General features: G+C 43.6%; 1 protein-coding gene across 1 annotated transcript in view; it reads left to right on the forward strand.

Annotated features, from left to right (window-relative positions):
* LOC144766743 (glycine amidinotransferase, mitochondrial-like) overlaps nucleotides 1-13745 on the forward strand; it is a 78849-nt gene that overhangs the window by 13934 nt on the left and 51170 nt on the right. Inside the window, exon 2 of the mRNA XM_078650494.1 lies at nucleotides 805-1000. Within this exon, the coding sequence (XP_078506620.1) occupies nucleotides 904-1000 (97 nt within the window). The 5' untranslated portion in view covers nucleotides 805-903. The remainder of the gene's footprint in view (nucleotides 1-804; nucleotides 1001-13745) is intronic.

Genomic DNA, 13745 nt, shown 5'->3' on the forward strand with positions numbered 1-13745 from the left:
CTTCAGAGGCTGGCATTATGTCTTTTCCTCAATACTTTGAAAAATATCTGTCCCTTTAAAATATGGGGGCATATTACCAACAACTAGCGATAATTTTTGTCTCTAACTTGTTTAGAGACAAAAATTATCGCCGCACATCGGCGATTTTTATCGCAGATAAACCTTGGTATTATCAAGGTTTATCGCAAATGCGATAAAAAACGGCCGCAATGCATGAATATCGCTGAAAAGTCAGCGATATTCATGCATTATCGAGCAAATGCTCTTAGCCATGTTATCCACCTCCCATTGGATAACATGGTGAAGAACTGCTCAGGGCAGGTGTTAGCTTTTGGAGATATTCGCGCTTAGCGCGAATATCTCCAAAAGTTGGTAATAGGAGATAGCGATGTTAGCAACTGTTTCCAGTCGCTAACATCTTGGCACGCCCACTTTGCATGTCATTAGTGATAAATATCACTGACATGCAAAGCGGGGCCCAAGATGGTCGCTATCTCCTATTAGCTGTCACTAACTGGTGTTAGCGACAGCTTGATAATAGGGAGATAATTTTATCTCCGCTTTCTTGGCTTTTAAAGCCAAAAAAGCGGAGATAAACCCCTTGATAATATGCCCCATGGTTTTTGAAGCAATTGCATTTTAGTGCAATTAAAGCACTGAAACATATAGACTGTTTGTGCACAAAAAGAGGAAATAGCATTTTAGAAAACATGCTTTGCAAGATCGTGTTCCATTGATTTAAGATGTTGGAGAGAGAACGTTTGACTTTTTCTTTTTTTATTAATATGTCCTATTCTCTTTTAGGCAAACATTCATGAAAAACTCTGGCCATTTTACCAGAAGCATGGGGGGCAGAGCTTCCCTTGTGAACATGTCAAAAAGGCTGTTGCTGAGATAGAGGAAATGTGCCATATACTGAAAATGGAAGGGGTGACTGTGAGGAGACCAGAAATAGTTGACTGGTCAGTCCAGTATAAAACTCCGGATTTTGAGTCTTCTGGTAAGCCACAGCGATATAACATAGATACTTCCCAAAACACCTAAAAGAGCACCAGTAAGGGATGGTTTGCAGTTTCTGAACTCGATATCTAATGGCCCCTTTAACATTCTGTTATTCAAGGGTGTGATGACGTGTTTGCTTGAGATGCAAAAGATCGAGGGGGCGTGCATCCTGGTGTTTGAATCTGGTCTGCAGGTTTGCCGTTATAATACATTAATATGTGTGGATTTTTATTTCTTCTTTTCTTTTCTTTTTAGGTCGAGCTGTTGTAAGTGTGGCTTACAGCTATACTCCTGCTTTTGATTTGTTTGTTTTAGTGTCCTCCAAAAATCCTTGCTTGCCAGTGGTCTGTCCTGCCTCTTTGTCCCTCCTTTTTCTCTTCCGTTCCTCCCATGCAGCAGGAACTAAGTACTATTTCATCACACTACAGTTATTTGTCTGTTCTCAGGGGACTACTTTTTTTCCGTTTCCTGCTCTGTTTCTATTTGCCATAGCTGATTACATTTAAATATAGTTTTCCTGCCTCCCACCTCCTCCTAATTCCAGAGTTGTATTGGGAGTATGTCTTTTGCAATGATCCTCTTTGTTGGTTTCAGTTTCAGTTTATTTAGCTTTATTCGATTTTTAGACAAAATCATAAAAGCACATACATACAATATATTCAATAAAATCAATTCAATTAATCAGCAAAGTTCACAAAGATATACTATGTTCCCAGCAGTGTACCTATTGTTACGAATAACAAGACATACTGAAAAGCTAGCTAATCTAATATTACATACGTTAAATAAAACTGTTAACGCGTACTTTAAAAACAGATAAAATTCCTTATATTACATAAAAGTTGTTTAGTGTAAGAACAAGATTAAAAAGGTCACAATAAAAAACATGAATTTGCTAACACTCTGAACAATTCTCCTAAGTTACATGGTCTTCCTCAAGGCAATCAAAATTCTTAGATAAGAAGCCACTGCTTTGACCTCCAGGGCTGCTTCCAGCTGCTTTAATTTATAATGCACTGCCCGGCATCCTCTTGTGCCCCAATTTATAAAGATTGGTTTCAAAAACAATATCCCGGGTCCCTCAAAAAATGTACAGAAAAGAATCGAATGAATATTCGATTGCTGGGAACGACCGCCACAAGGGCATTTCCCCAGATGTTTTGACCAGTCATTACGATTGGAGAATGTTATCAGTCGGAAAAAAGTGTCGGCCCGAAACCTGGTCAGTAGCATTCTCGAAAAAGGACTAGGGTCCAGCAATAGATATGGCTGTATGCCTGTGTAGTAAAGTAAAACCCTGACACATTTTGGCAGTGAGCTTGTGTTTTACGGAGAGCCATCTTTTATTATCTAAGAAGTCCATGATCATCTTTTTCAACACCCGTCTTGGGACAAATTCCAAACACAGAGGATTCTCAAAACATTCTATATGACCAATATCTATTGCTATAGTTTTTACATATTGCAGCCATTTAATATTTCTCCCTCCATCTAACTGTAAGCAGTCTGAGATAACCTCTCTATTAAGTGATGTTTCTGGGGTAACCCAGATTTTGTACCACATGAGGAGTGGAGCGGATTTAATTGTATCTTCTATGTGTGCAATGCCCAGTTCCCTATGGCTAAAAAAAATAGACATAGATGTTGGTGTCGCGAGCAGGTAGCGAATAAAATCATTTTCTGTGCGTTGTATCTGGTCGGTTTTAACAAAACCCCAGATGCCCGCTCCATAAGTGCCAGTAGGGATACACTTAGCTTTATATATTTGCAAAAGTTCTTTGACGGGGCGACCACCTAACTTCCTTGAAAAGTTTTTCAAGGCTCCCTATGCTCTAGTGATCGCCAGATTTCTGGCCTGTACCGCCTTAGTCCAGTTACCCCCACTATCGAAGGTTACTCCCAAGTAGTTCAAATTAGTAGTATTTTCGATTTTTCTTTTATTCAGGTAGATTGCCTTATTAGATTTTAAAGAGGTACCACATCTCATGGAGTATGTCTTGGAGACATTGATCTCTAGCCCCCGCATATCCATATAATCTGAGAACTTGACCACTGCCCGTTGGAGACCAATAACTGTTCGTTATATAATAGCGGCGTCATCCGCGTAAAGGAGGATGGGGATAGGAATCCCCCCACCGCCGGGTAATCGCATTGGAAGGACTTGAGGTGCTGGCCCACACTATTAATATAAAGAATGAATAGGAAGGGTGCCAGAATGCACCCCTGCCTTACTCCTCTTTTGATTTTAAATTTGTTAGAGCATGCACCATCCCTCCCATACCTCACCCTCGCACCTGCGTCCCTATATAGTTCTTTAATGAATGTTATAATCTGCAACTCCATGCCTATGTCGGCTAATGTCTCCCATAGCATGGAGTGGTCTACGCAGTCGAACGCGGAGCTTAAATCCACGAACGTTACGAAAAGGGCTTCATTTTTTGCTTGTGTGTATTTTGCTGCTAGCAAGGCTATGTTAAGGCCCTGTCCAATCGTCCGTTTACCTGAGCGGAAGCCATATTGTAAATTAGGGATAATCTCATTCTCTTCCGCCCACTCCGGTAACTTTTTAAGAACGATCCTGCCTGCTACCTTCATTAAAGCGTCCAAGAGGGATATTGGTCGGTAGCAGGCAGGATCGTTCCTGTCTCCCTTCTTCCAAATCGGCACCACTATAGCCTCCGGCCAAATTGGAATAAAGCCTAAGGCATTAACACTATTTAAGACGTTAGTTATGATAGGTGACCACAATGCTAGTTCCGATTTGTATATATCAATCGGGACGCAGTCTGGTCCCGGTGCCTTTCCAGGGGCACTTTCTTTAATGGCCCTTATAACCTCCTTATGGTCAAAAATAATCCCCAAAGGAAACGCCTCTGAATTCTCTTGATTATCAATGGGATTATTATGCAGCCTTGTGTCAGATCTTTTATACAAGTTAGAATAATGGTTAACCCATACATCTCCTGGGACTACTACTTCAATGATGTCAGTGTCTCTTTCTGAGAAAAAGGGAGCATTTACTGCCCTCCAGAATGCAGTTTTATCATTTTTTAAACAAGCTTCATGGAGGCTCTGCCAAATTTCTTGCTTTAGTTCTAACTTCCTGTTAGCTATGGCATCTCTGTATGATTTTCTTGCCTGTCTGACTAATTCCAGTGACCTTGGGGATTCATGCAAAGCTGATATTAATTTTTTGTGGGCCTTCGAGCAATTTCCCTTTAGGAGGGCGGTTTATGTAGGTGGCAATCAACAGATTCTTTATCTCGCCCGTAATCACCATAAAGGATGCAAGGATTTGTTGATGACCTTCAGTTTCAGACAAACAGATTAACAAATGCTCAAAATCTTTGGTGACCAGCCTCTCTAGGAAGATTTTTGGGTCAATTCTCCCCCACTTGATGGTGTAACCATTTGTGCAACCTAAAGTTATAGGCTTGTGATAAGTCATCTTGTTAGGTTTTGCCTGTGCCTGAGATGTCAGGGAGACCGCTATTGGGTAATGATCACTATATGCAAGATCTAGAGTCTCCCAGGATCGCACTAATAACCTGTGCATACGTGACAGAAGGGTAAAGTCAATTATCGAGTTTACCCCTCTTCCATTGGAAGTTGGTGCAATATCCGCCATTGGGGTGCAAAATTCGTTAATAAAACCCATATCGAACTCAGAAATCAAACTGTTCAACAGGTCCCCTATCCCTGAGTGAATGAAGTGGGTCAAAGCTTCTTCTCTATTATCCTTCAGAAGGCATGTACCTGTATTATTGCTGGTACAAATAAAACTATTGAAATCGCCCAGCCAAAAGAGAATCAAATCACCGCCACCTAATTGCTCTAATGTTTTTATATGCCTTCGTAAGTTACAAATAATGCCGTCCCATAAGGGAGCATGGGCGTTGTTATAAAAATTTATGATAGCTTGCTTTTTTATTCCCGGCCAGCTCACTAATATAATTTGATAGTACTCTGCTGAGATAAATTTGAGAACTGTTATGTCGGATGTGTTTAAGGTATAGGTGCACAACCCACCTTTATTTCTACCGTTGATACTATTTTTGCTTGGGGTGGCTGGTGTATTGAAGGTTCGATAGCCCCTCAGATGTAACTCATAAGCCAGCCACGTTTCTTGGAAACACAGAATGTTATATTTAAGATATTGTATCTTGCCATTCCTGATCTCCCATTTTATTCCTTAATCCCGCGATGTTCCAGGAAATAACTAATTGACTTTTGTATGTATTATTTACAATATTACCTGCCCCTTCCACCATGCTATTTACATTAGTTTGCCCGGTTTTCTTACTTGCTTTCTTATCACCTGAGATTGGGAGGAGTCCACAATCCCTCACAATGTTATCACTACCTGACGGCAGTCAGTCGACCCCCTCCATCCCCATCAATGAAGAGAAGCGATTTGAGGTAGCGACATTAAACATGGGGGGCATATCAAAGAGGGTGTTACAATTTCTTGGTCTCTGTGGGTTTCCCATTAGGGCTTTTGGGTAAAAATAACCTAAGTCTCTGGTAGATATCCCTCCCTCGCAGTCTCCTGGAAACTAGTCTCGGATGTAGTTTGACACCCTACGATCCCTAAAGTTTATAACAATTATATTCCCCAATACATCCTTCGGTCTTTTTCCCATCCAGTCCAGCCTTCTGACATGTAGAATTTCACCATCCAGATTGGGCGGTAAAGGCCTATTAGCTCTTAGTCAGTACATGACTTTGTTTTTAAGAGTCTGGTAACTTTCAAATGATCCTGCCGTCAGCTGTGGTACCCCGGTAAGGACAATAACAAAGGGTTCAGCCTCCGGTGGGAGGTCTATGTACTGAGCATGTCCTATGATCTGTCTCTCCTTGTGGGTATTCTTCTGATTCTTACCCTGTATTTCCTGATTTATCAATTTGACTTGCATTTTTTCTGATGTTTCCCCAAGGGTGATAGGCTTGGGGGCTGGGTTCCTTGTATGAGCGCCCGTAATGGTTTCAACATGGGTTTTAGGTGGCAGCTTTCTATTAGCTACATTATTGGGGGCATTTGACACTATCGTTGTCTCCGCTACAGTGGGGGTGTTTCTTTTATTTGCCATTTCTTTCAGTAGATTAGAGTTGGCAATTCCCATGTCTGTAATGGACCCTTTTTGCTTAGTCATACATTTAATCCTCTCAATTAGAGGCAAAGACAACAACATATTCAGATGTTCAAAATTTTTCATGAAAACTTGCTCAAGATATGTTATAAGGTGACCCTGGATGGATTCACTTGTTTCTACGCTTTTAGACTTGATGGGCGTCCCTTCAGCTCGGCAAGCTTTAGCTCGACTTCCCTTTTGTTTTGTCCCACCTCTCTTTCTTTTCATGGGGATAGGCGGCCCTGGTTGTTTAATACTGGTCGGCTTTTCTAAAGCCTGGCTACTAGGAACTGATATTAACGATTCTTCCGGTGAGGAAAGAGATATAGTGTCCAGGCTAATGTCAATGCTAGCGGAATCATGTTGGTTCAATAAGGATGCTGGGAGATCCTGTAACTGAGGGGGAATACCTATAACGCTAGTTAGTACAGAGCGGGAGCTAACAGGGCCGGACTGGGAACATAAACCGGCCCTGGCAAACTGCTCAGCTGCCCCCCCCCCCGGGTGAGGGGGAGTGCAGCCGAGCAGTTTGCGAGGGTCAGTTCCGGCCGAATTTGTTACCCGGGCCGATATTGCTGACCCCCGGTAACAAAAACGGCCCCCAGGGACCCAAAACCGGCCCCTGCCCTAGCGGCCTACCGGGGAAACGCCCGGTGCCCGCTATGGCCAGTCCGGCCCTGGGTGCTAACATGCGTTGGGGTTTTGACTGATTGAATAGTCCCTATAGATGAGCGTTTTCTCTGCAGTTCTAGCGATATACGTCGCTCAGTTAACATAATTTCTTTCTCTAAAACTGAGCTAGCCCTTGTGATAAATGAGTCCCTTGCACAGATCCTCCTATAGAAAATCTTTGTCCTAAGCTCAGGATATCAGTCATGGTGTATGTATAGATTCCACCACGTAAACCTTGAATAAATGTCAAAAAGTCTTACCTCCAGGTTCTGTGTTGGTGAAGAGTCAAGGGGGGTGGCCCAGCCCAGCCCATCCGGCCCCGGATGGCTACAGACGACCTGCCCTTCGCCCGGGCCTCACCCGGCGCTGCCTGCGCGCTCCAGCGATGCAGGGAGTCACGCTGATCTTTATGCGCCTCCTGGCGCGATTGACTGATGTGCGGCTTCCGGACGCAAAGGGTGCTGGGAGTTGGAGTCCCCTGGAGCACCTGGACCCGCTCTCCGCACAGCAGCCGCACTCAGGGTGACAGAGTGTGTGGCAGCGGGAGGCAGGCTGACGCGGCGGCTCCGGTGTCTAACAAGCAATTTAACTGCCACAGGTAAGATCACGGCAGTTCCAAATGTTTCCGTGAAAGCTCCCTGCTCCGCAAAGAGTCGCGCTGATCTTTATGCGCCTCCTGGCGCGATTGACTGATGCGCGGCTTCCGGCCCCAAAGGGTGCTGGGAGTTGGAGTCCCCTGGAGCACCTGGACCCGCTCTCCGCACAGCGGCCGCACTCAGGGTGACAGAGTGTGCAGCGGCGGGAGGCAGGCTGACGCGGCGGCTCCGGCGTCTATCAAGCAATTTAACTGCCACAGGTAAGATCACGGCAGTTCCAAATGTTTCCGTGAAAGTTCCCCACTCCGCAACGAGTCACGCTGATCTTTATGCGCCTCCTGGCGCGTTTGAATGATGCGCGGCTTCCGGCCGCAAAGGGTGCTGGGAGTTGGAGTACCCTGGAGCACCTGGACCCGCTCTCCGCACAGCGGCCGCACTCAGGGTGACAGAGTGTGCGGCGGCGGGAGGCAGGCTGACGCGGCGGCTCCGGTGTCTAACAAGCAATTTAACTGCCACAGGTAAGATCACGATTCAAAAAGGGGGTGGTGATGGACAGAGTATCTGAGTTAATCAGAACACTCCTACCCAGTCAACAGATCAGGGCTTGATCCATCACCGTTTTTTAGATCACTGCACCATCCCAGTTCGGAACCTGGCTATATGCAAATTAGTCTGTCCCTGGCCCAGTGCATCATGGGAACAGGGCAGACCAAACTACCAAGCCAATTCTTTACTGGAAAGGAAACAAGCTTCCGGGGACCGGTTTCTGGCATTACAGCCGTCTTCGGCCCGGCTTGCTTGAATCCTGATGGTGCAGTGAGCAAGGGACTCACATCTGAGCATACCCTTCCATGCTTGTGGTGGCGAAAACGATTCAAAAAGGGGGTGGTGATGGACAGAGTATCTGAGTTAATCAGAACACTCCTACCCAGTCAACAGATCAGGGATTGATCCATCACCGTTTTTTAGCTCACTGCACCATCCCAGTTCAGAACCTGGCTATATGCAAATTAGTCTGGCCCTGGCCCAGTGCATCATGGGAACAGGGCAGACCAAACTACCAAGCCAATTCTTTACTGGAAAGGAAACAAGCTTCCAGGGACCGGTTTCTGGCATTACAGCCGTCTTCGGCCCGGCTTGCTTGAATCCTGATGGTGCAGTGAGCAAGGGACTCACATCTGAGCATACCCGTCCACGCTTGTGGTGGCCAAAACGATTCAAAAAGGGGGTGGTGATGGACAGAGTATCTGAGTTAATCAGAACACTCCTACCCAGGCAACAGATCAGAGCTTGATCCATCACCGTTTTTTAGCTCACTGCACCATCCCAGTTCAGAACCTGGCTATATGCAAATTAGTCTGTCCCTGACCCAGTGCCTCATGGGAACTAGGGCAGACCAAACTACCAAGCCAATTCTTTACTGGAAAGGAAACAAGCTTCCGGGGACCGGTTTCTGGCATTACAGCCGTCTTCGGCCCGGCTTGCTTGAATCTTGATGGTGCAGTGAGCAAGGGACTCCCATCTGAGCATACCCTTTCACGCTTGTGGTGGCCAAAACGATTCAAAAAGGGGGTGGTGATGGACAGAGTATCTGAGTTAATCAGGACACTCCTACCCAGTCAACAGATCAGAGCTTGATCCATCACCGTTTTTTAGCTCACTGCACCATCCCAGTTCAGAACCTGGCTATATGCAAATTAGTCTGTCCCTGGCCCAGTGCATCATGGGAACAGGGCAGACCAAACTACCAAGCCAATTCTTTACTGGAAAGGAAACAAGCTTCCGGGGACCGGTTTCTGGCATTACAGCCGTCTTCGGCCTGGCTTGCTTGAATCCTGATGGTGCAGTGAGCAAGGGACTCACATCTGAGTATACCCTTCCACGCTTATGGTGGCCAAAACGATTCAAAAAGGGGGTGGTGATGGACAGAGTATCTGAATTAAGCAGAACACTCCTACCCAGTCAACAGATCAAGCCCTGATCTGACTCAGATACTCTGTCCATCACCACCCCCTTTTTGAACAGGTAAAATCACGGCAGTTCCAAATGTTTCCGTGAAGGTTATATTTGTTAGGCTTTTAACAGTTTTTTTTGTTGAATGTCATTTGGGCTTTTTTTTAGTAAGGTGTTAGTTGTTTTGGGGCTTTGTTTTAAGGAGTCTTGGACTTGTTACTCTTGTGAAGCTGCTACTGCAGTGCCCCCTCTGTACAAGCAGCATGCTTTATAGGCGCGAGCACTAGGCACTTGGTGATGAGAGCGTGCCCAACCCCTTTGCTTCTGTGCGGGGCAGTCGCAGAGCTCGGCCAACAGTCTTTAGGTATGAGCAGCCTATATACTGGCATGCAGTGCAGGCTGTTCACTCTGGGCGGTTCCCATCGCGTTCTTGCCTTCAACAAGTGGCAAGGTTTTTTTCCCCTGTTTTTTAGATTTTGTTTTAACCGTAATTTTTAAACAAATGTTATTTAAAATGATTTTAAATACTGTATGTATCGATTTTCATGCTCTTTAATGGTATCTTTTTAAGTACCGAATAAAGAAAATTTGAATTTGAAGTGGCAAGGTTAAAGGTAATCTAAAATGAGTTATACAGTGAAAAATAAACAGTAGACATCTTGATATAAACAGAGGCACTGAAGTCCCTCTTTCAGCTAGGTTAGCGCTCTCCCCACAAAACATTTGCCCCAGGTGCGATACTCATATCAGTGTTCAAGCTTTAGGGCACTCCTTCTTTTCAGACAATCCTCCCCCAGGCATTCACGCTTTGTGTATCAGCTGAAAATGTCACGGTTCTGGTGGAAACACGTGTCTTTTAGAACTTCAGAAACGTGAGTATATATTTAAAAAAGTCTTAATTAACGGTTAATTAATTTTTGTGGACACAGGTATGCAAATTTATACCATGTTTTTAAATAGTTAACAGTTGGTAAATTTTGGGAGGTGCTTGTTGAAGGTTTTTTCCAGTAACTGGTGTGAGGTTGTCAAGACAGACTCCTAGGTTAACGCTCCCGTAATTCCGGACACTCTCAAATATTTGCCTGAGACGCGTTCCTCACATCCGTTTTCAGGCTCTCAGGGCAGGACTACTTTTCACACAATCCTCCCCCAGGCATTCACGCTTTGTGTATCAGCTGAAAATGTCACGGTTCTGGTGGAAACACGTGTCTTTTAGAACTTCAGAAACGTGAGTATATATTTAAAAAAGTCTTAATTAACGGTTAATTAATTTTTGTGGACACAGGTATGCAAATTTATACCATGTTTTTAAATAGTTAACAGTTGGTAAATTTTGGGAGGTGCTTGTTGAAGGTTTTTTCCAGTAACTGGTGTGAGGTTGTCAAGACAGACTCCTAGGTTAACGCTCCCGTAATTCCGGACACTCTCAAATATTTGCCTGAGACGCGTTCCTCACATCCGTTTTCAGGCTCTCAGGGCAGGACTACTTTTCACACAATCCTCCCCCACGCATTCACGCTTTGTGTATCAGCTCACGACTGCCGCTAAAGAGGTCACATGTCTGCGAGAAATACGTTTTGGAACTTCAAAAACATAAGTTTACACAAAATCTTCTTTTTCACAATTATCAGTCGGTCAATTTTTACAAAGAGTTTGTGGAACTTAGTTTTTTTGACAGTAACTCGTGTGAGGTTGTTAGACACACGGGCTGCTTTCACTTTACACATCTATTTACTGAGTTGGTGAAACGGAGTTTATTTAAAATGGGCTCCTGATTATCATTTTACGCTTGCTTGCGTTTATTTTTCCTACTGGATTTTAGGACTCTATTTCAAATTCTTTGCCTTTACTGAGTTATGTTTCTTCCCCAGGTATAGCGCCGGGACGCCCCTTTGCTGGGGCAGCTGTGCGCTTTAGAAATGGAAGTAACATAACATAACATAGCTTGCCATCTAAACAAAAGAGAGAAAGTTATCTTGTTGCAGCTTGTTTGATAATGGGCCACAGCTGCCGGCTCTGATTGTCTCATTCCACAGGTGATTTACCTGCACTTCCTGCCAGCTCCAGCCGGCATACTGTTTACTCAGTGCTTGTCAGGCACAACCTACACTGACCCACGTACATCTTGAAGCCTGGGCAACGCAGCATGTCAGCGTTAATGCACATCAGTGTTGTTTGAAGTGACCATTCATTTATTTTTTAATAGTGTGGTGTGCAATTAGGCCTGTAACCCAGTTAGGTATTTATGATTGTGACACTAAATATTTAATACAAACAGATTGAAAGGGTGAACACTTAACATGCGGGCTGCAAAGTGAAATAAACAGTGATCACTTGCATTTTTTAATGCATGTCACATTTCACCTCTCTTACTCATCTAAAAAACATAAACTGTAATACTCACTGAAATGTCTCGGGCATTGCATAACTCCATCACTAGAAGTTAATATATTGTCAAACATAATGGCTACTGAGAAGTGCTCATCTCTAAAAGTTGCCTTACATTTCACAGACAGAACAGAGAACCACATAATTTAGGCTAATGTGCTCAAGATCTCAAATCTTGCTCTATAGTTTTTCTAATGTAGCCAGTCTGAAACAGTCTTGAGTCTTGGTTTAGACATAGCACATGTTAGAACACTGCTTTTGAAAACATTTGTTGCTGAGAGGGCTGCTGGAGAGCCAGATGGTCTACTCGCTTTGACTAGTTCATTGAATTCAGTGTTATAAAACAGTTTGAGAGAAGGACGCAAATACCACATAAATAAACTCTTCAAAACTACACTCTATGCCATGTAGCAACACTCCGCATAAATAGCCTCAACGCCACACTGCATGCCAGTCTATTTAACTCCACACAAATGCATTCTACACCACATAATTCAACACCAACCCACACAATTCCACTCCACAACACAATTCCACTACAACCCACATATATCCGATTCACAACACATAATTCAAGTTCTTACCACAAAATTCAACAGCACACCACATAATTACACTCCACTATATACCACTCAACAATACAAAATACCATTCCACATGATTACACTCCATGACACACAATCCCACTCCACATAATTCAAGGACACTCAATACCACATAATAACTATCCACATAATTCCACAGCCCCAGATGCCAGATAATACCTCTACACAAAACAACTCCACAGCATTCAATGCCACACAATTACACAACTAGCAAAATCAATTCAAAAGTAACTTTATTCGATTGAATTTACAATCATAAAAGTAAATCGTACAATACATATACAGTTATTTACAACATTTTGTTCTTCATATAGTAGTTGGCTGCTATGTACAATAATATGTCAGTTTTGGCATAAAATCAGTTTTCTTTATAACAACAGTATAAAAATAATATTTACTGTGCAGACGCCGCGAGGTTAGACCGAATTTTGATACAAGCTTTTAAATAATAAGCAACTGTTTTTGCAACATAAGGAGAGTCTAAGCATTGTAGTGCCAGGAGGGCAGGTCTGCATCTTCTCAGTCCTAGTGATCTAAGCAAAGGGACCAACCAACGTTTGCGCGGAATTTCATAAAAAGTACAAAATAAAGTTGCATGTAACATAGACTGAGGGGTAGAGTCATCACAGGGACATTTGGCCAATTCACGTGACCAATCTGAGGGTATAGGAAATGAGACAAGGCGGTAGAAAGAGTTAAATCTAAAACGAGTTAAAACATATCTGTCATAGTTAGACAAGTAAAAAGACAGGTAGGGTTGCAGGCCATATGAGGATTGAATCGACATTAGATGGATAGTCGACTGCTTGCTGATTTCAGCGCACAAGCGTAGATCACTCAGATGCGAGACACATAGCTTCTTTAAAGACTTTCTAGATATGGTCAAGAGTGAAGTAGGGTTTATAAAAAACTCTAGGCAGTTCAAATCATTCAGAAATTTATATACATACAACAGCCAATGAATCTTTTTCCAATGGGTCAAGGTGAGGCAGTCCGTTATTAGTGACCGAGTTAGGAGACATTGTTCCTTGGTCCATATACGGTGCCACAGGAGAATCGGTTGATACCTTATGGTGTCAGATAGGTACTCCCAACCGAGTTCCATATGGCTACCGTAATTGGAGGCACTTCTGGGTAGAGCTAATATGTACTTCAGGAAGTCATTTTCGACTACCTGGAGTTCTTGGACAGGGGCATAGCCCCATACACCCGCTCCGTAGGTAGCCACACTGATGCATTTAGCTTGATAGATTTGCAATATTGCTGCAGGAGCGGGCTTGCCCAGTTTCCTTGAGAATGAGGTTAGTGCTGATGTTGTGCGCTGAAGCTGCAGTTTTCTACTAGATATGGCAGGTTTCCACGACATTTGATAGTCAATGAGAATTCCTAAGTACGGA

The sequence above is a fragment of the Lissotriton helveticus genome, chromosome 1_1 (genome assembly GCF_964261635.1).
Source record: "Lissotriton helveticus chromosome 1_1, aLisHel1.1, whole genome shotgun sequence".
Taxonomy (NCBI): Eukaryota; Metazoa; Chordata; class Amphibia; order Caudata; family Salamandridae; genus Lissotriton; species Lissotriton helveticus.